Source organism: Rhinolophus hipposideros (genome assembly GCF_964194185.1).
Source record: "Rhinolophus hipposideros genome assembly, chromosome: 15".
NCBI lineage: Eukaryota > Metazoa > Chordata > Mammalia > Chiroptera > Rhinolophidae > Rhinolophus > Rhinolophus hipposideros.
The window spans coordinates 10,359,842-10,382,964 of record NC_138061.1 but is presented as its reverse complement, the minus strand read 5'-3'; the positions used below and the strand labels follow the sequence as shown (position 1 = coordinate 10,382,964).

General features: G+C 37.4%; 1 protein-coding gene across 1 annotated transcript in view; it reads right to left on the bottom strand.

The window, feature by feature from the left end:
• Positions 1-23,123, bottom strand: part of CACUL1 (CDK2 associated cullin domain 1) — a 63,384-nt gene that overhangs the window by 20,115 nt on the left and 20,146 nt on the right. Inside the window, exons 4-5 of the mRNA XM_081074794.1 lie at positions 2,785-2,880; positions 735-837 (exon numbers count right to left, since the gene is read on the bottom strand). Coding sequence (XP_080930920.1) covers positions 735-837; positions 2,785-2,880 — 199 coding nt within the window. The remainder of the gene's footprint in view (positions 1-734; positions 838-2,784; positions 2,881-23,123) is intronic.

Below are 23,123 nucleotides of genomic sequence, written 5' to 3'. Positions count from 1 at the left end.
TCGATGATATACTGCATAAAATATGAGCTTTTAAAGAATGCTGACACATTATGCCGTGGGGACTTCCTAACCCCCCCTCGGAGAGTATATTCTTTTAGAAAAGGAAGGATAATTTGCCACCTACTGTGTGGGGGCTGGGGACCCAGGAATAGAGGGAGAGGGAAAACTAACTTAACTTGGCACTTTGATCTGATTACTTAGTAATAACCTACATAGCCATGTTAAACATTTTATAAATCCCAATTCACAGAAATCACAGGATCAGAGGCTAAAAGGCTTGCCTAAGATACAGTCTGACAGAGCCAGACAGAGAATGGTTTTTGTACTAAAGAGTGAAAATCAGAGAGGATTCTGTGCTACCATTTCACATATAACACTGTGCTCCTTCTAGAGTTATCAGTAACAAAGTCAGGGGTAAACCCCTGAATAATATTTCCCCCATTGTCAGAAGGCCGGGGTAGGGGGTGCCAGGGACAGGAGGGGAAGAGTAAATATCGGGCTAGATATGCAGGCACGGTCCAGTAACGTGGCTAAGCAGCTCCCAGCTCACTGGGTGACCTTCAAGTCACATTTTTAATTCCTCATGTCTCTCTTAATAGAACTGGAATTCCACACTTCCTGCTGTATGAGTTGGAAGATGTCAACATTGGGGTTTATGTACCAATGCTTTCTGATCAAAAAAATATGTGTGTCATTGCTAGTGTTAGTTCACCCCTATGAGTTGAATTACTTACGCATTAGGCTGTAAATGTGCTTTTCTGCAACATGTTCCGTAAACAGCTTTATAAGGTCATCTTTTAAGTCTCTGTTAAGCTTGGTTTCGATGTAAAACTTATTCTGAAAAGAAAATAAATTATGTTTCAGTGCACCAATTAGGGGGAAATGATTAGTCTTATGAACTGAAACACTAAAAAATATTTTAGGACACAACGCATAAAGGCATCAGTTAAAATATAAAAACCCAACATCGAACAACAAAAGAAAGCCCTGCCCTATTTCTGTGTCTTTCCAGCATGGGCTCGTCTGACAGGAAGTTATTATGTCCTTTAAAAATACCACATCATCATCTAAAGGCAACACCGGGCATCACCAATACAAGGTCCCCCACTTATCAACGATCTAGGCTGAAAGCCGGTAGGGGACATGCACTGCGTGGCTCCCCAACACATTCATTTCAGTGCTTAGTCTTAATCACTCAGCTTATGACACTCCCTAGAGATGGTCTTTGGTTCAAGGCAGACCCGTGACCCGAGGTAGCCCAATTAGACGGAGAGAAACGTAGGCTTGAGTGAGAAGTATTTTACAGTCATCTTACAGCCAAGAGGAGAACAAAATGAAACAGATGTCATGTACAGCAAAGAGACAAAAAAGAACCTGAGTCTTTGGTGACACTGTTGAACCACAGATTCAAACAACCCTGGAAACTGCCTTACTGGAATTTTATTACAAGAGATAATTCTTTCTCTTATTTATTCAAATCACTTTGAATCAGGTTTTCTGTTTCTTGCAGCCAAAAGCATCCTGATTAGAATGATTGGCAAGTCAAAAAAGATTGAATTTGTTCATGTTTAAATGTTTACTCAATGGAAAGGAATGGAACATACAAAGAGAAATGTTAACAAGTTGAAGTTGCTGTCTCTAATTTTTAATACAGTTTTGTTCTCTTTAAAAAATTATGAAAATATCATGCACCTGATTAAAAAAATAAAACCATGCAGAAGGGTATGCAATAAAAACTACTGCCCCACAGCAGATCCGCCGTCCCATTCCTAAAGGTCCCATTCCACACTGGGAAAACTTTCGTAAATTCTTTCTAAAATGTTGCTTGCACATATGGATATGCTTTTTTTCCCTAATAAAGAAGAAAACACTTGCCAACAAAGAAATATTACACATGGCTTTGCATCTTGCTTTTTCACCTAATGTTATATCACGAAAAGCTTTTTCTCTAAAATAACAGAGACGTCATTATTTTTAACTGTGTTTTTTCCTACTCTTAGTACCTTCCATAAATTACTTAAATAATAGTCCCCTGCTGATCACAAAAATGTCTCCCAGTGTTCTGTTTTTTTCCTATTGTTGTTTTGTTTTTGTTTTTTTCAGTTTATCTTACGGAGAATAAATTATTTTGAAAATTGATATTCCACATACAGCAATCTCTATGCTACAGAATATGATAGGATCAACCGAAATACCCCATTCTCTAATCTAATAAACATGAACTGGGATAATGATTTCTAAGGGCCCCTCTGTTCAACAGGAACGCTAACATTAAGATTCTACACTTTTATATATTTAAAAGGAGGAGGGGCTAAACAAAGTCAACACACTACAAATTATACTCAAGGTCCAATTCTCCAAATGAAAGAGATCACCAGAATGGAAGCAAATTTATTGTTCTATTTTTTACGGAATGCCTTACTTGGCATTTATCATACATCATCTTTTTAGATATATGTTTTAACTCTATTTTCTGAGGATAAGAAGTCTTTCTTATGCACGTTTATTTTCCAAGCACAGTAACTTCCATATGGCAGAAATAAAATAAATGCTGAGTGGTTGCTGATATTAATGCCTAACTGTCTATTCAGCAATGTTATTCATGGAATTTTAAAACAGAAAAGGGGTGAGTAATTCTTCTATGGCAACACTATCAAACATTACGAAAATAGATTGATTTCCATTTCTAACATAATATAGAGTAAAAGAAAAACAAAACAAGCTTCACTCTTTGCTTAGACCAAGAGGCAAGTTATTTAGAAGGGGGAAAGAGCTCTGACTTACCATATATATGAAAAGAGGCACGATACTCTGTAGCGCTCCCATATACTGCCCAAGAGCCACATTAAACCTTTCAATGTAGACATCTGGAGGGCTGGCCTGTGTGAAAGAATGTGTGGTCATTCTGGGAAACCACATATAAAGACTCCACCACAATCTAAAATGCAAATAGACTGAGAAGTCTGAGTCTCAATTCATATCAAAATTCCAATCAAAAAAAGGAGGCGGCTTATATCTGCAAATTTAGTTGAGACTATTATCTTGTTTCAAAATCTGCTATATAAAACTGAAATCTGGTTTTGCCGTCTTCAAAAACTATGTAACCTTACTATGTTAATTAAAAGGCTTATTCTGTTAATGAGCAAAATGGCACATTCACCATTAAGATAAATGACATGATTTTTAAAATTATCACTGAATTATACAGACATTTCCTATAGGAACCAAACTATATTTGGGCCTGGAATAGGATAAAAAAGAAATTCAAGGAAGTGGTACAGGCTTAATATACTATTAGAATGGCTAGTGGATGTTTATAATTACCTGAGGCACAGTAGTAGTCTGTCTGAGTTCTAGAGCAACTTGGCTGTAAACCCCTTCATAGCTAACCAACTATAAACATTATTGGCTAGAAAGCAAAGACTCAAATGGTCCATATACATCGGCAGCTCTGGAGAGCAGTAAAATAAATATGATACACGCCTGGCATTTAACTCCTTGTTAGAAAATAGCAAGTCACAAAGCCATAAAAGAGCACACTTCCAATTTTACTGCATGTTGTGAACTGAATGTATATGTGCCCCAAATTCACAGATTGAAGCCCTAACCAGTGCAGCAGTATTTGGAACACGGAAGTAATTAAAGCTAATGAGGTCGTAAGAATGGAGCCCTGATACTACAGGATAAGTGTCCTTATGAGCCGAGCCACAGGGGAGCTCACTAGCTCTCTCTGTACCCTCAAGCAGAGGGAGGGCCATGTGAACACACAGCAGGAGGGGGGCCATCGACAAACAAGCCAGGAAGAGAGTTCTCATTGGGAACCAAATCAGCTGGCACCTGTTTCTTGGACTTCCCAGCTCTAGAACAGTGAGAATTAAGCTTCTGTTGTTTAAACCACCCAAATCTGTGGCATTTTGTTATGGCAGCCCAAGCAGACTAAGATACTGTGTTTGACAAAAGTGAATCCATGTAGTATTTCATTTTATTCTCTAAAGCTAAATTACTTAGGTACCATTTCAATACCAAAGAAACACACAAACAGGCGAGTATTAGAAAATAATAGATCCAGGTCTTCCAGCTAAGAATTCCTTCCTGGGCCAGGAGTTCAGGGGAGCGGGGTGGAGAGGGGGGACAGGGCACAAAGTATCGTGCACACAAAACTGATTCTACACAAGGTCTCAGCTGTGGCAGCCTCATAACTGGACAACCATGTCACGTACAGAAAGCCATACTTTTGAAGAAGAATACAAAGAAATCTCACATTGAAAGATACCTAAATATTAAATTTAAACATGTGAAATTATAAAATCATTTCAGCTAAGCTGTTTTAGAAATGTCCAAGTGTTCCAGTATTATTTTAAAATAAAGTTTAATTCATTATTTTTTCAGTTCTACTTACAAGCTTGGAATATGTATAATGCACTCTCCTTACTTCCAATTCGTCTTTCATTGAGTACTTACAAGTTTGGTGCACACTAGGTGCTTTTTAACATTTGTTCTCCTTAGTCCTCCTAACTGCCTGCAAATTAAATGTCATTTCCATTTTACATATAAAGCAACTAGGGCTCGGAACTATTTAGTCACTTACTATGGTCCCACTGCTAATAAGCCCAAGAGCTTAGTCTCAAACCTTGGTCTATCCGATTCCTTCCATCTACTTACATTCCTTCTTTAGCATCCTAAAACCTTTAGAAAAAAGTTCACATGTCCACTTTAGAGTACACTGTTTACCTCTCTGGTTTCATATCCTGCTTCTTCTCATATGCGGCCCAGCACCAAGCAGTCTCAATGTGATGCTTCTGGCCTCCTTACCTGTATTTTCTACCTGAACGCTTTTAGCACCACCCCTACCCAGACTCACGCTGGCTAACTTCTGTTCATTCTTCCTATTAGTGTCACTTCCTCTAAAATATGTGATATATACAGCCCTTCAACTGGGGCACCATTGCACTGATTCACTTCTCCCACTGGGTGGTCTCTGTCACTAAACTTCAAGCCCCTGGAGAGCAAGATCTGTCTCTTGTTTTCACATCTCCAGTGCTGACCACAGAGCCTGGAACATAGTAGGTATACATACATAAAAGCGTTTCTTGCAAAGAGAGAGTGTTACTTAAATCTAAATCTAATCTAGCCTTGTCTAAATCTAAATTATTTTACTTTTTAACAAGGTTATATGGCATTAGGCAATTCATTTAGTCCCCTGAATTTCAATTTACATAAACATAAAATAGCAAAAATACTAATTGTGCTATTTCTAAGACGTGCTTAGAATCAAAGAAAATGTGTAAGTGCTTTGAAAAATGTCAAATATCATATACATTCATATGTAACAAGTAAACTTTCTGAATTAACTACCCATTTACCTAATACTTCATAAAAAACTATTAACATTATTAAAGTCCTTCCTTATTAACTAAAGAAATTGGGGAAAATGATTCCACATTATGGACCAACTTTAACTATAACTAATCAACAACCACATGTAATATCTTTCTCTAAAGTGCTTCAAAGAACTCTGGAAATGATATTTCAGTATTCAAAGAAAAAAATTTTAGAAGTATTATATGAAAAAAAATCTGAAGAGTTTTTGCATTAAAATAATTTTCCCTTTTCATAAAAGGATACTTTATCCAAAAGTTAAAAGTATGAAGACTGATCAAAAGCCACACTTAATAGCAGGCAGAATAAATAAAATTGAATTCTTTCTTCTTTTCAAGAATTCCCAAAGCCTCAAAGGTTATGAGTAATAAAAAGTACTTTTTATACTGAATCAAATGTCAGAACATTTACTTAGCTTTTTACTTCCACATTTCATGCAGCACTTATTCAAAACCTTTTAAATGACAGGACTATAAACTATAACAGTCTTCTAAAATAAATCCAATCTCTCTACTAAGAACCTAGGAAAAAAACTACTATTAAAAAAACTAATCAAATTGTTCCTCCTTAAAACTCAAGTTCAGTATACTTTGGGTCCCACTGGGGAACTTGCTACCTATTTGATTTACATTATTTCAACATGAGTGTATTTGACTTACCCAGCAAATTAAATTTTTTACCCCTAACACAAGCAAGCTTCACTTTCTCCTCAAACAAGAAAAAGCTGCCAGAAAAATAACCATTACAACAAATGTGCTCCAACTTTTCATAACAGACCTAGATTCCCTGAAATTTATAACATAGCTTATAGGAAGAATGTTTTAATTTCTTCTTCTTTTTCTTTTTTTTAAATGAATAATGTATTCATCTGGTTTAAAATTCAAATGAGTTCAAAAAGGTTTAAACAATTTATCTTTCATTCCTTCCTTGCTGAACTAACCAACACTTAATACTTTTATGTCTTCCCAGAAGAATTTATGTATGTATATACAAAAAAGTAAGTATCCTATTTATACCTTTGCACACAAATGCTAATATATAATCACAATGATGTGCGTTTTTCTAAAAACGTATCTCGGAGACTGTTTTATTCTAGTGGTTCTCACACATTTTGGTCTCAGAAACCCTTTACATTCTTAAAAATAACCGAAGATACCAAAATTTTTTGTTTATAGTGTGGGTTATATCTACCAATATTTATCATATTAAAAATTAAAACTGGGTTTTAAAAACATTAATTCATTCTAAAATGACAAACTCATCTCATTTTAACATATTTTAATGTTAAAATACGGTTGTGTATTTTAAATGTGAATAACTATTTTCCAAAACAAACAAAAAACTAGTAAGAAGAGTGGTATTGTTTTCACATTTTTGCAAGTCTCTTTAGAGTCTGGCTTAATAGAAGATGGCTAGATTCTCCTATCTGTTTCTGTACTGAATCTGTTGTGATGTGTTGTCTTGGTTGAAAGTAAATGAAGAAAATCTACCCTCACACAGATATGCAGACAGAAAAAGAAAGCATATATTAATACCCTTTTCAGATAATTGTGGACATTCTTCTTTGAAACTTGACAAATGGTAGTTTCTTAAAGATTAGCTGCAACACGAAATTCGAAACTATCAACGAATTCTTTGTACTCTAGTAATTAAAACACACTGGTCTGTCTTCTACTTTGAGTGGGTCTTTTACACATACATCTTGTAACATCACGAACTGGTCATTTGGAAAATACTGACTCACTTGAGTCATGCAGATCTTCCAAATGTTGACACATTTCACTACACAGAACATTAAAAAAGACTGCATTTATTAATATCACCACCTGTCTCAGAAAAGTCTTTTTGGTTATTGGAAAGTGATCTAGATCACGGTGGTAGATACAGGTGTTCCATAATTCTAATTTTCACGTAAAAGCTTAAATTTTATCAACGGTAACAAATACTGTCAGTTGTTTTCCTGGAAGTGACAGACTTACATCATTCATTTTTGAGAAAATGTCTGTCAACTACCAAAGTGTACATACCAGTTTGTCAGTCATTCTTTAAAGCAAAAATAGTGTTTTATGGGGGAAGGGGGAGAGGAAGCAAATTTAGCTTAAAACTCATATAAACATACAAGTTCTTTTTCTCAAAACCATCACTGTACTTTGGTATGCAGCTTTCCACTTCATTTTTTCAAAAAATATTTTTTAGGATATTTTCCAAGTATACTCAAAGTCACAACTTAATAATTATCACTGCTTTATCTACAACACTCTTAAGTGAAACTGGCTTGTTTCTGCTTTTGTTTTCTACTGCGAGGGTGTGGAAGTGAATTCATGCTAATACACCAGCAGTTTCATTCACCACTGCTTTTGTACCATCACAGCAAACATCAACACAGGGGAAAGGGCAAAAAACATCTTGGTAGTATTAGAAAAACAGTTCTTATATAGTTACAAGAAGCAGAGTACAGCATTAGGAGTACATGAAATCAGAAACTATCAACGAATTCTTTGTACTCTAGCAATTAAAACACACTGGTCTGTCTTCTACTTTGAGTGGGTAATGGCTGTGTGCGATGTCAGAGGGGTAGTGGATGGGGGGAGGGCGGTTGTCACTGTGTGAGGGATATAAATGATAAATGTCTATTACATTGTTTTGTGCACCTGAAACTAATTAAAAGAAAAAAGGAAAAGAGTTCTGATTTTGCAGACCTCCTAAAAGGATTTCAGGGACTCGCAGAGGTTCTCGAACCATGCTGTACGAAATCTATTCTTGTAAGTACAACACAATGTTTGAATGTACTAGTGAATCAGTACCCATATTGATGATGTACTTATTGATAATGTTTTGTTACCACAAATGTTGCTGCAATAAATAACTTCATACAGATGCTATTTTGTAAACAGCAGTTTTAAAGAAAAATTTTTAAGTTAAAAAAAGGTACAACTAGATGATAACCTTATGTATCATTAGATAAAAACAAAATAATTTTGACACCTAGTTTTAAAGACCCAATCTGCTAAATATCACTTAGTAAGTAAATTGTGAGAAATGCCTCAGAGCAAGAAAGTAACGGTCAGGTTTTATATATATATATAAATAAATATATTATATATTTATATATAATTTATATGTAATATTTATATATAATATTTATATATTTATATATATAATTAATTATTAAGACCTGGTCTCATGTTATGTTATGTTATGTTATGTTATGTTATGTTATGTTATGTTATGTTACGTTATGTTATGTTATATTATATGAGACTGGGTCTTATTTTAATATAGTCTTATTTTAATATATTCTTTGGAAGATTATATTAAAATAAGATTATATTAAAATAAGATCCAGTCTTATATTAATTTCTGCTCCAAAAGACGCATTAGAGTTAATGGTCTGTCTAGGTCTTATTTTCGGGGAAACAAAGTAGTTAAAAAATAGTCATGAAGGTATAAAGCATAGAGAATATAGTCAATAATATGATAATAACTATACATAGTACCAGGTGGGTACTAGACTAGTCAGGGGGATCATTTCTTAAATTATATAAATGTCTAACCACTATGCTATACACCTGAAATTAATATAAAATATTGAATGTCAAAATAAAGTGTAAAAAATCCATTGCATTCCTATATACTAACAATGAAATTTCAGAAAAAGAAATGAAAAAACAATTCCTTTTGCAACTGCAACAAAAAGAATAAATACCTAGGAATAAACTTAACCAAGGATGTGAAGGACCTATACACTATGACAGTATTAAAAGAAATTGAAGAAGACACAAAGAAATGGACAGATATTCCATGTTCGTAGATTAGATAAATCAACATAGTTAAAATGGCCATATTGCCCAAAGCAATATACAGATTTAATACAATCCTATCAAAATCTTAATGGCATTTTTTAAAGAAATAGAACAAAAAATCATCAAAAGACACCAAATAGCCAAAGCAATCCTGAGAATAAAGAACAAGGCCTTAGGTATCATACTCCCTGACTTATTTATACTACAAAGTGACAATCATCAAAACAGAATGGTACTGGCAGAAAAACAAACACACACAGACCAATGGAATAAAACTGAGAACCCAGAAATAAACCCACATATATATGGACAGATAATTTTCAACAAAGGAGCCAAAAATACCTAAATGTAAGACCTGAAACAATAAACTGCATAGAAGAAAGAACAGTACTAAATTTCTGGACCTTGGGTTCAGAGAGGATATTATGAATTTGACCTCAAAGGCAAGAGAAGTAAAAGCAAACATAAATGAATGGGATTATATCAAACTAAAAAGCTTCTGCACCGCAAAAGAAACCATCGACCAAAGAGGCAACCTACCTAGTGGGAGAAATATTTGCAAACAACACCTCCAAAATATATAAAGAACTCATACAACTCAACAACAAAAAAAGAAACAATACAATTAAAAAATGGGCAGAGGACCTAAACAGATACCTCTCCCAAAAAGACACACAAACAGCCAACAGATATATGAAAAAATGCTCAACTTCACTAGCTATTAGAGGAATGCAAATCAGACCCACAGTGAGATACCACCTTACACCTGTTAGAATGTCTATTACCAACACAACAAGTAATAAGTGTTAGAGAGGTTGTGGAAGAAAAGGAACTCTCATACACTGCTGGTGGGAATGCAAATTGGTACAGCCACTATGGGATACAGTATGGAGGTGATCATGCTAATTAAATAAGTCAGACAGATTTCGCTCGTATGTGGGATATAAAACTGAAAGCAACAAACAAACGAAAACTCATAGACAACAGGTTGGTGGTTACCAGAGGGTAAGGGAGGAGGGTGGGGCAGTAGAAAAGGGTAAGAGGAATCGAATGTATGGTGATGGGAGGAGAACTGACTCTGGGTGGTGAACACCCAATGCAACAGACAGATGACATAATGCAGAACTATACACTTGAAACCTACATAATTTTACTAACCAATGTCACTCATTAAATTTAATAATTTTTTAAAAGGTCTGGTTAACCTGTAAAATCAATTTTTTGAGCTCATCAGAGACTTGAGGTCTTTCTATTTTAGATATGCAATGTCCAACGAGCTGAAATGAATTCCGAAGGGTGACAAGTTCCTCTAAAGAAAGAAAGGACACGAACCGCTTCTCCTTTGGTCATGGCAGCCATAAAAGCTGGTAAGAAAACCACCGAAGTTGTAATGAATCATGAAAGGCCAAGTATGAAGTGACAGTACAGTACTTTTCCGTGCGTTTCCCCTGGGTCACTGAGAGGAAGATTAAAGGCAGGGAAAGGACCTGTGGCACCGCTGAGCGAGGCCTGCTACGGTTGGAGGACGGGGCAGAGTACCTGAAGAAGCCCACGCACACTCGTGGCCCTCCAGGAGGGAAAAGGTGGTCAGCTGCTAAGGGAAGACATGGAGAAAACCTTCCCAGGCCTGGATCCTACCCAGACACAAAGCAAAAGCCATGTGCTGAAGGAAGGGGTAAGAGACCCACCTGCAACTGGTGACCCTTCTCTGACCTGAGGCAAAAGCTGTTCACTGCTGGGGATGGACAGGTAATCCTCCAGCCCTCCCACTAAGGTCAGCTACCCCTGCGGAGGGGGCAGAAAATCCACTCGGGCTGGCCCGGGGCTCTGCTATGCAAAGAAGCAAGAGTGTACTGCTGCGGGGGAAGTGCAGGACACTGGCTCCCTCCCCAGGTGCTTCTTTTCCATTAGTCGCAAGGAGGCCACAGGGTGCAGGGGACAGGGGGCAGACAGAGGGGAGAGCAGGAAACCCTCCTGAGCTTTAGACCTGGGACAACAAACTCGAGCCTGCAGGCCAGATTGGTCCACTACATGTTTTTACAAGTAATACTTTACTGGAACACAGTCGTGCCCATTCACTGATGAATTGTCTATGGCTGCTTTCATGCTGCAACAGAGACCTTAAGGCCCACGACGGTCATTACTCTCTGACCCTTAGCAGAAAGTTTACCAACCCCTGCTCTGGACCTTGAAGTAAGGAGGAAATGGCTATCTGCAACTGAGGTGGGGGACGGGTAACAGGAACACCCCCCCCCCCCCAGGGCTCAGTCACAGGGACTACCTATGACTGAGGCAGGTGCAAGAGAACCAAATCAAAGGAAACAAAACTGAAAACCCCAAATCTGCTCCTCACCGCTCAAGCTTTGCACAACAGCCATCACTCACTGCCGGGGGAGGAGCAAGAGTGCAGAGAAAGGCTCCTTCAGTGAGGCCCGGAGCTGAGGGTAGAGCAGGAGGAACAAAGAAGAGTCCTCCTGATTCATGATTCCCGCTAAGAACAAGGCAGCCACCGGCCAAGGCTAGAGCCTGCGGTAACAACACATCTCAAACCCAACTCAGCTGCTGGCAGGACTGGCTCCTCTCTTCACAGCAGCGGCCTGACAGAAAAGAGGCTTCCCATTTCCAGGCATAAGTACTCTTTCTGTCAGTCTCTACTGTTGTTTTTATATACAATGTTCAGCATTCAATCAAAAATTCAGAAACACCAAAAAATCAAGAAAACACAAACCAGTAAGGAGTTTAAGACCCAATAGGCCCAGATGCAAAGATGCCCACAAACAGTACCCGTCACACAGACTTTACAATAACCACGAGTAATGTACGCGATGACCTCGTAGAAAAGGTGGACAACACGCATAAAAAGATGGGGAATTTAGCAGACAAATGGAAAGTATTTAAGTCAAATGAAAATGCTAAAAATTCTCCTAGTTCCTGCTTTGAATTTAAATCTTTTAACATTTATTCCTGTATTCCCAAGTATAACTTTGTCATTTTGGATACCACACAAATGGACCTGAATGCTCTCTCACGGATCCTTAATGTTATTTTCTGAATCAAACTAGAAAGTCCCTTTTTAAAAAAATCTGCCTCTACATGACTAACGTTAGCAAAACGGATAGTGTTCAATATGCTTTTAGTCTAACTAGCTTATTCCATGACTTTCCCGAACAATACCGTACTGCCAACAGGCAGATGTGCCAAGGTCCCAGAAGCAACATCACTTACACCTGAGGCTGACAAAGATGCTACATACAAATGGAATTCCCTCCCAAATACAAATAACCTGACATTACATTCCCATTCCATTGCCATTCCTGCGGCGCAGTTTCTATAGTAGAATATCCAAAAAAGGGTAAGTTATGCAGAAGGTAAATGAACCTCAGGAGCCATCAGCTATAATACATATATTCGATGCTCCTAATATAAATTGTAAGAATGATTTTCTAATTAAAAGTAGCACTAAAGAAGTCGCATTCTGTGGAGCCCTCTGAGGGCACAGGAGAAAGCACAGTCCCTGCCGACAGGGTGACGCCAGTCAGCGTACTAGGATTATGGTCTGAATAGGATTATGGCCTATAGAGTGACGGTGGCTCAGGACGTGCCACAGGCAAATTCTCTGAGACAAGAAGCAACTGCTTCCAGTTCTAGTTTGGATTAATACACAGGTGAGCAAATAACTGATTCAGAAAACATTTCAGTAAAATACGCATGTGAAGAGCTACTCACCAGTTAGCAACATTTACTAGGTTGGTGCAAAAGTAACTGTGGCAATTATGTTTCACCTTTTAAACTGCAATTACTTTTGCACCAACCTAATATTTCAGCTGAATTTTATGTAGAAAGGATAACAGGCAAATTTCTTACTATTTAAAATCTTCACCACTCTAGCAAGGAGTATATAGTATATTTTGGGGAATGAAAGTTTGTTTTTTTTAAAAAACACACTTTGCAGTTCAACAGGTATAGAAATCAGAGCTTTTAAAAAACATGAAATTTCAAATGACCACATACAAGACAAGTTGAGCTATGCTGCCACCCACTGGACAAAACACAAATAGCAAAGCAACCCTTGCTTGATTTTAAGCAGGTAGTTTGGCAGTAAAGCTTTTCAGTCATCTGGTGTGTGTGAAGAGTAAATAAAAGTTAAGTAATGTGAACTGATTATGGTTTATTTTCTATTAATTGCCATTATTAATTGGTTTGAGAGTCAAATTATATTGAACTCAATTAACATGTATTTAGCTTAAAAAGACACCAAAACTCCTCAAATTCTATTAAGATGAATGGTTTAAATGTAGTTAACTTCCTTTTAATTAAAATAGTTGACACTCAAACTACTCTAAATTCAGCCCTATCTGATAATAAACATTGCAGCATTCTCCTTTCCGCCTGTCTGTGGTCTCTCCTCCTCAGCTTAGTCTCCCTGGTGCTATTCCTAACACTCTGGTTACTGTCCGGGGCAGGGAACCAAATCCCCGTTGAAACACTGTGCATTGGGGGTAACGCACAGCGTAAGCTCCCAACCACTGACAAAGACACTGCTGGCAGGAACACACTTACTAGTGGGTTCCTGACTATAAAGCTACTAGATTAAAGATATCAGGATATTTCTATTTGGTAAAAGTGAAAATATACTCTCAATTTGATAAAGTGCATTAATATGTACAAAACATTTATCAGCATTACATGGGGAGAAAATACCTCACAATTGCTCTAGTGGATTCTGGATTCAGATGTACATAAAAATAATCAAAATGTGGAAGTGTCATCTAAGACACTTTTTAAGAGTAAAGGATGTTTAGAAAAAAAGAGTAAAGGATGTAATTTATATTCATCAAATTCAATTATCCAAATGGTAGTGAGGCAAAACAGGATATTCTAAATATTGTCAAATCCAATACTAATTGTGTCAGTCAAAAACAACCCCCAAAATCTCAGTGACTTAAAATAACAAAGCTTGGTATAACCATACAATGGAATGTCATCCAGCGACAAAAAGGAATGAAATATTAGTCATGCTATAAACATAAATGAACCTTGAAAACATTATGCTAAGTTAAGTAAGCCAGACACAAAAGGCCACATATTGTCTAATTCCATTTCTATGAAATGTCTAGAATAGGCAAATCCCCAGGACAGAAAGTAGCTTAGTGGTTGTCAAGAAGCTAAGAGGAGTGACTGCTACTAATGAGCCGTGGGTTTTAGTGTGATGTGACTAAAATGTGGTGAAATTAGTGCTGATGACTACGCAACTTTGTGACTATATTAAAAACCACTGAGCTGTATACTTTAAAAAAGTGAATGTTAGGGCATGTGAGTTGTATCTCAATAAAAAAAGACTTTAAAAATGGACTAAAAATCGGAGGGAAATGTATATGGCAAAGCTTTCTTTCTCACTCAAGTCACACATCCATATTGAGGGTCTGCTCAGGTCATACCTACTCAGAGACGCAGGTTAAGGGAGCGTCTACCCTGGGGAACACTTGGCAGGGTAAGGAAACGTGGAAAATCGCACAACTGATCTCAAAGGCTTCAGATCTGGGGGCACACACTTCACTTTCACTCACAATTCATAGGCCAGAGTAAGTCACTTGGCCAAGTCTAACTTCAGTGGGATGGAGAAGTACATTCCTAACATGTATCCAGAAGAAAGAGAATTGGAAACACTTGGTCAATAGCACTGTGACTAAAACATTTATTTAATGAGTACTTAACTTAGTTCAAGACTACAGTAGGCCGAGAGAAACCAACATGAGTAAGTCGGGATTCTTGCCTTCAAGAAGCTCAGTGAAGCAAAGGTGACACACATCGTGCTTGGCAATTAAATATATGCCAAAGTGCTAAACTAGGGACTACAGTAGCGATACAAGTAAAGCGATACAGAAGCCAAGAAGGGAAAGTGATTAACCCTACCAGGAACAGCGAAGTTAAAGAGTTGAGCAAACCCTAGTATTAGGTTGGTGCAAAAGTAATTGCGGTTTTTGCAGTTATTTTTAACCTTTTAAACCGCAATTACTCTGGCACCAACCTACTAGAATGCCCTCTCTGCAGAAAGGGTGAGGAGGAAGGAAGTAGCAGCAAAGGAAACCAACGGAGAAAATGAAGATGAAAAGACACAGCCTATTTAAATTTCAAAAGGAAAATACTGCTACACGGCTTGCCTTGTTCAGAGTGTGAAGAGCCTTGAAATCCTTGCTAAGGAGTATGGCCTTGGCTCTTTAGGTAAAATGAGAGTCAGAATGTTAAGAAAATGGATGACAAGTCTGAGAAAAACAAACAAAATGGGTTGAGGGGAGATTCAGGGCCAAGGTGCAAAGTAGAAATCTTTTTCTATTTTTCAGACAAGTATCAGTTAGGACCTAATCTAGGGTGGTGGCAGTAATTAAACTGAGACATTTTACGAGGAAAATTAGCAAGACTTGTGACTCATTTCCTCTCTCTATATTATTACTCATCCCTGTATATTAAAATGATCTTTAACACCTTTCCCCTAAACAGTATAAAGAATAACCTCTTATCCATACCCTTAGCACCTAGCACACTGGCTGGCGTATCTTACTTATCTCTGTACCCTTAGCACCTAGCACAGGGACACTAAATGTTTGTTGAACAGAACATTCTAAAGCCACTATTATTATTCTTCCCTATCTCTCTAATCCCCTTTACCAACTTCTAACATATTTCTATTGAAAGCAAAATCAGCTTTGAAGCCTCTCACCCCACCTCTCTCTCTTCCAACCAGCACTGTCTCACCTACACTGTTTCTTTGGCTTCTGCAATGTGTTCCAGATCCTTCTGCCTTCTCATTTGCAACAGGTCTACAATTTCTTATTGAAGATTCTTGGGGCCAGATGTGTGCCGTGATTCAAAACTTTTCAGATTTAGAAGGTATTATGGCTATCTATACCATACATTATATAAAAAAAAAAAAACAGTAGAAACTGGGAATATCAACACATTAATTATTTCTGGGACAAAACATAAGAATTCTCCCATTAAGTTCCTCCCAAAAGTTTAGATCAAGTTTTACTGCCACATGAGTTATGGCACCAAACTTATGGGGGGAAATACCATTTCCAAAGCTGTTTTTTTGATTTTGGAATTGCAGATTGAGGACGGTGGACCTGTATTCACCTCGTCTGGGGCAATCACCATTTCCCTACATGTCATTCTTTCCTACTCCAATCCATCTTGCACTCTCTTCCCACATCAATGTCTCTAAGATGGAACTCCCAGCATTTAAGGGCTTCTACAATTTCAGTCCAATCTGCCTTTTCAGCCTGTCTCCTGCCTATCTCCCCCAAATACTCTCTCCTTATAGGGCCACTCCTTGTTACACAAACCTCAATAAAGAACTGCCTTCGCTTATGAAGCTCTCTCAACCCCAAACACCCCCTCCCAAATAACTATCCATTCTTCATGACATATTTTTAATGCCGTGTTTCTCTTTATTTCTCCATCGGTCTGTGATCGTTCACCATTAGTCTGACACAGCACTTTCTTTATTATTCTGCTTTGTATCACAATTCCCTGGATATTTCTTATTCTAAGAGTCTACTAGCAGAGATTGTGATTGAATTCTTCCTTTGGGTTTCATTTGTTATTCTTTTCCTAATTTCTTGAGATAAATACAAAAGCCACTAATGTATTAACTTCTCACTATGACTGTGGATTTGTCTTGTTTCTTCTTTTGGGTCTGTAAATGTTATTATTGGGTGCATATAAATTTAGAATTATCTTCTTAGTAACTAAAAATTATGTCATAATAAAAAGTTCTCTTTACATACTTGCTCTGAATCTACTTTTTATAATATCAATATAGCTATATCATCTTTCTTTTTTGATGTTTGTATATCTTTAACCATCATTTATTTGCAATCTTTCTGTCCCCTCATATTTTCCTCTTATTGCTAGTATTTAGTAAGGTGATTTAGTAGGTGATTTTCATCACCCTATCCCCAATGAGTCCAGCAAAGCTCTTAAATTTCTCAGCCTATTAGCCTCCTCTTCCAGAATAAATAGGTGCCCATAATAGAAAAATGGCTCAAATGCTCGTCTCCCCTCTCCGGGTTTCCTTCTTCTCCCAGATCTTGGCCTATAACTCTTCACATTTTTATTAGCTCCCTGGTCCATTTTTAAAATTGTTCTCAGTAGAAGGGTTGCTCCAAATTATCTAGGCTTATCAATCATATATCTACTACTGTACCTAATAAAATACCTTGCATTCTTGGGTAGGAAAGCACTAGTAACTACGTCACATTTTGCACTAGGAACCCTTGCAACCAACCAGCTCAGTTTTTTATACTGACCAATAAATCAACTGTGATTAACTGAGAAGGAAACAGGGAGTCTTTAAGGTTTTTTAACAAAAAAAAAGTATGCCCATCAAATTAGCATTTTTAGAAAAATATTCACCCAAATTAACAGACTATACAAAGGCAAAACAGGAGAATACTGCACTAGTGCAGGCATGAGCCAATGACATGGAAATGAAAGGGGACAGAAGCAAATGAAATGATAGTATTCTATCAAGTTTAACTATCACCTGGAAACAAGAGGTAAGGGAGAAATGAATAAGTCAACAATGAATATGAAATTTCAAGTCTGAGACTGAAACTGATTTGGGTGAAGGGGAATTTAGATTTAGACATGAATATGAGATCTCCATAAGAAAAAAATCCAAGTTTAAATGTTCAGTAGGCATTTGGAAATCCTAATCTGAGCCCTCACCAAAAGTAGGGTGATTGCTAAAATTTTCAATATAATTTTCTAAAACTAATCAGAGTATCATTTACTAAACTAGCAAACCAATTTTCTCTCTACAGTCATTTATTTCCATTCATCGGTATATAAAAAAAAATCAGAACTAGAATTTCACATTTTGAGGTTTTGGAGAATTTCAGTATCACATTTAGAGAAGAAAGGTGTTAAGCACAAGGTGGGAGAGAATGGTTTAAAAAAAATACTCAGGCAAAATATCTATCACTACTAGTCCAAACTAGTAGTAGGCAAATAAAAAAAAAAAAAAAGTATAGATATGCAATAAAATATAATAGGAAGCAGAATACTAAGTGGATTTAGCTATTTGTTAAGTGGTTTATTAATTTAACAAAAATATTTTTAAGTTACTGAAGTGGTAGAAAACGCACTGTTTCCAAAATAAAAGAAAAAAAATTTTTTTAAAGAGTCATCAAGCTGGACTATGTATGTTGCTGTACAAAAACATTTAAGTTTAACCAATTAAAATATTCTTTTAAAATCCTGAAAACATACTCTCTTGTTTCTAAGAACGTGGGACATTGTTTCATACATTCCAGTCTCCCCGACAGGACCCACCTTTTAACAGAGATAACTAGGTCACTCTGACACGTACACTATACAAACCTGCAGCTACTGGAAGATGCCCTTGGCAGATAGAGACCGACACCGTGAAGGCCCAACTCATGGATTTAGCAACCCTCGCACTCAATTTCTGATTATCTGCCAAATGCAACTCATCCCACACTCTTGTTTTAGCTCACAATAATCGTATTTCATTACTAAAATTTGCAAACAAAATTCTCCACCCAAATAAAACAGTTCTGGGTCATGGGGCGTGGTATACGTGCGTGTGTTCTATCCTGCACCAACACTGCCTTCAGGGCTCTATAAAGGAAAGATTACACCAGGATTATGCCACACACTTGTACCGCTGAATAAATTAATAAACACAATTAGCTGAAGCGTGAATAAACTAACAAAATGCCTAACATACAGATTAGTGGTCGTAGGAGGCTAACTATGCCACTCCTTCCACTGGAATAGGGCAAATTTAGTTGCTGAGCATTCACTCAACAAGCGTTTGCCGAGCTGTACTTGTGCCAGGCACTAAGGATAAAAAGACAAAACCAAGTCCCCGCCCTCCAAGGAAGACCTATGAGGTGGCCAGACATGGAAACAGAGACCATATAACACAATCACTGCTCTAACAGCCACGTGGTTATTGCCAAGATGCTATGAGTACACAGAAGAAATCCTAATGGTCTGTTTTGTTTTGTTTTGTTTTGAGGGAAATGCAAGGGTTCCACGAAAACTTTACACATGTGGGTGGACACATATGAATTTAAGCCTGAGAAAAAAATGAAGAAGCATTTGCAAGCAGAAAGCAGAAGAAAAACATCTTAGATCTTAGCTTAAAAGAACCAGGTATTATAGTAAAGCCACTTCATTTTAATGATGAGAAAATTTAAAAGATGTATTAGCATGTTTAATCAGAAGACACACAGCTGCTGAGCGGCAGAGTTGAGAAAAAAGCCCATGCCATGTTTTAAACACACCACCCTATTTAATAATGGTTAGATTTTATAAACTCACAAAAGAGATCATTTAGAAGTACGATTGTTCTATAGGCCATATTACTGAACTCTATAAGTAAGACATCTATTGATTCTAAAAATAAACTAAAATCCCTGGTTTTAGATCAGATATTACCTTTACATTTATCAATATGGTTCTCAAAATACTAATAGCAAAAGAGCTATCACCCTTACCCATGTTTTAATTTTTAGTAAGAATTATTCCTATATTAATATAAAGCATAATTTAGTTTATAAGATGCTGTTTGGTAAAGGTAAAGGAAAACAGCTCTCTGATACGTATGTGACTGGTGGGAGTGTAACTGAGTACAACTCGGGAACTGCAGCATGGACATAGTAAAGGACATTACTTACAAGACTGATTACTCACTACGACACTTAGTAACAGCCAAAGATTGGAAGCGACTGAAAAAGTCATCAATCAAAAAGTGATTAAATGAATTCAGATACATCACTAAGGTCAGGTACAATGATCTATTAAGAGTTCATGATAAAGAACGAGGGAGCTCTACGTACGCTGACAGGGATCATTCTCCAAACCTCAGAAACTTACTCTCTGGACCTCAGTGACTCCTAAGTATTAGTACCTGTGCAGCCCAGGCTGGGTCAGAAACAGGTTACCTTCATATGATTGGTCATCGGTCAAGCAAACTCTTGGCAAAAAATGTAGCCAAGTGGCCTTCCGAAACTACCAACTAGACCGAGCTTGCTAATATAACACTATAGTGCCCTCTAACTTTAAAACTATTTTACAATATAGCAGTCCTACCTTATCCATGGAGGATAAGTTCCACGACCCCCAGTGGATAACTGAAACTGTGAACTCTACCAAACTCTACATATATTATTTTTTCCTATACATACATACCTGTAATAAACTTTAACTTGCAAATTAGCAATTTGAGGGATAGAAGATTTGTCCTTACTGTAGATCTTAGCAATCTCCAATTTATTTTCTTTCCTGATGGAGAATTTTCACATTTTCTCTTATAGGAAACACTTTAAGGCTTCTCTTTGGCATATCCAAACTGCCAACATCACTACTCTCACAGCATTTGGGGCCATTATTAAGTAAAATAAAGGTTATTTGAACACAAATACCGTGATACTTCGATAGTCGATCTGATCACTGAAACAGTTACTAAGTGATAACGGGCAGGTAGGTATACAGTATGGATATGCTGGACAAAGGGATGATTCACATCCCGGGCAAAAAAGAGTGGGATGGCATGAGATTTATCATGCTACTCAGAAGAGTGCACAATTTAAAACTTATGAATTGTTTATTTCTGGAATTTTCCACTTAATATTTTAAGACCCTAGTTGACCATGGTAACTGAACCCAGAGAGGTGAAACCAAAGATAAGGGGGAGACTATTGTTATATTCTAACTGCAAGAATGAAGAGGTCTTACACTGCTCACAAAACTAAACACAAGAAAAAGCTCCTCAAGCAGAAACTGCAATATGACAAATGAATTTAACAAATCACAATTGCGTAACTCAAATGAATAACCACATGTGAAGGCAGAGCACAAGTGTAATTATAAATTTTTGTTAAGTTACAATAATATATTTTGTCCTTAGAACTGAGATGGTTTGCTTTCTGTTCCTATCATTATTTCAATAATGGAAGAACAGTGCTAATAAAACAATCCTTTGTGAGGTCAAAGAGTGCTTTGCTGATCTGATGGAAGCTCTGCTACTCCCTACACCCCAAAGGCCACTTGGACTTCATGTGAAAGATCGTGACCAAACTCAGATTTCTAACAGAAAACTTTCACTACCCGACAAACAGTAAATTGTGATTCGCAAACATTCATTCTGTATACATCTTATTCAATAAGTACTCAGTGCCTCGTGTGTATCAGATACTGGGCTGGGTTGACGGCACAATAATGAAGGAGCCACACACGCTCCTCTGCCCTCTCAGAACATCATGGGGACGGGGGGGTTGGGGGGGAACGGGGCAGTGCAGGGAACAGCTAAACAAGAAATGACAATATATAACGAACTACAATGATGTACGACCTGTTAGAGAAGCACAGATGAGGGGCCCTCAAATCCACACTTGGGGGAACAAGGTAAGAATGTTTCCCAAAACAAACGATGTCTCAGCTGCAGCCTAAATGTTAAGTTCACATTTTCACATTGACCAAAAAACGAGAAGGCAGAGGAAAAGGAAGAATGTTCCAGGCAGTCAAGTTAACACAGCAAAAGCCAAGAGGTGAGAGAGCACATGAGACGAAATAAGGAACTGAAATAAGTTCAGTAGACAGGAGCAGAGAGGTAAGGTATCAGGCTGCAGAAATAAGCAGGAGTCAGATAATGAAAGAATCCCTAAATCATAGTAAGACGTTTGACTTTATTCTGACAAGAAGATGATAATCAGATGTGCGCTATATAGTCACTCTCGCTGAAATGCAAGAATAATTTAGGGTGTTAAGGCTAGAGGAGAGCAACCAGCTATGAGGAGCATTTCGGTAAAACAGCTGAAATGATGGGGGTCTGGACTCGGTAGCAGCAAGTGAACCGAAGTGCACAGATGCCAAGAGGGAAACTAATGGGATCTGGCAGCAAACTGGGTGTGGCGGTTCAGGAAGAGGGGAGAGTCAATCAAGAATTGCGGTAGTAAGCAAATCATTCAAAGCTGTAATGCGCAGACCCACAATTTATATACGATGCCTAGACACTAGGGTTAGGGTGATACTTGTTAAATGAGTAGAGTTTTTTATTTAGTGACAAAAAGATGAAGAAAACATTTCACACTAACAACAAAAAAGTGTGTATTTGGCTATGATAAACATTGCTCTGGCTATAATTAAAAAAAGAAAAAAGTTACTTAGTGCAACCACTGTTCAGGGTAAACAAGACTGAGATACCTCAGCCCACAGGTAAGTGAGGAACACTGTCCAAGCCCAATGCACACTCCGGCACTTCTAGAAACTGTGGCTATTTTTAGAATTGCTGGAGCACTTCCCAGCGGTGGTGTGGACCCTGGTAGTCTCTTGCTGAGTGACTTCTCTACACATCATGTTACCTCTACACCAGAACTAAAATGTGATCTGGCCCTGGCATAAAGATAGTACCTGACCTTCAAGCCCTGGAAACTTGACTGAGGCAGAGAGGGCTGGGGTCAAGGGGCCAAGGGCTGCCTTGACCAAAGGATTTTCCAGGACTTGCCCCAGATTTTACGGCTGGAATGACGTTCCTCTTCAGAGGGAGCATCAACAAAATGTGCGCTGCAGGTGTTTACATTAGCGAATTTTAGAAACTGGTAGGCAAACCACTCTTCAGAGATAATTTTCAAAAAGTTCCACAAAAAAAATTAAAACATATACGTTCATACTACAAATGCCACCAAATACTGAAGTTACAAAAAAAAGAAGGCTTTAAATAAAAGAAATGTTGAATCAGTTAAAATCTGAAATATATTCAATCTAAAATTTCCCACAATTTATGTCAAAATTTTAAATAATCTATTCCAAAGATTAGATGATTTGGTCAATATCCATCTAGAAAATATTTATAAATTGATATCATAATCAAATTAACTAGCCTCCAAATGTACATTAATACAGGCTAAT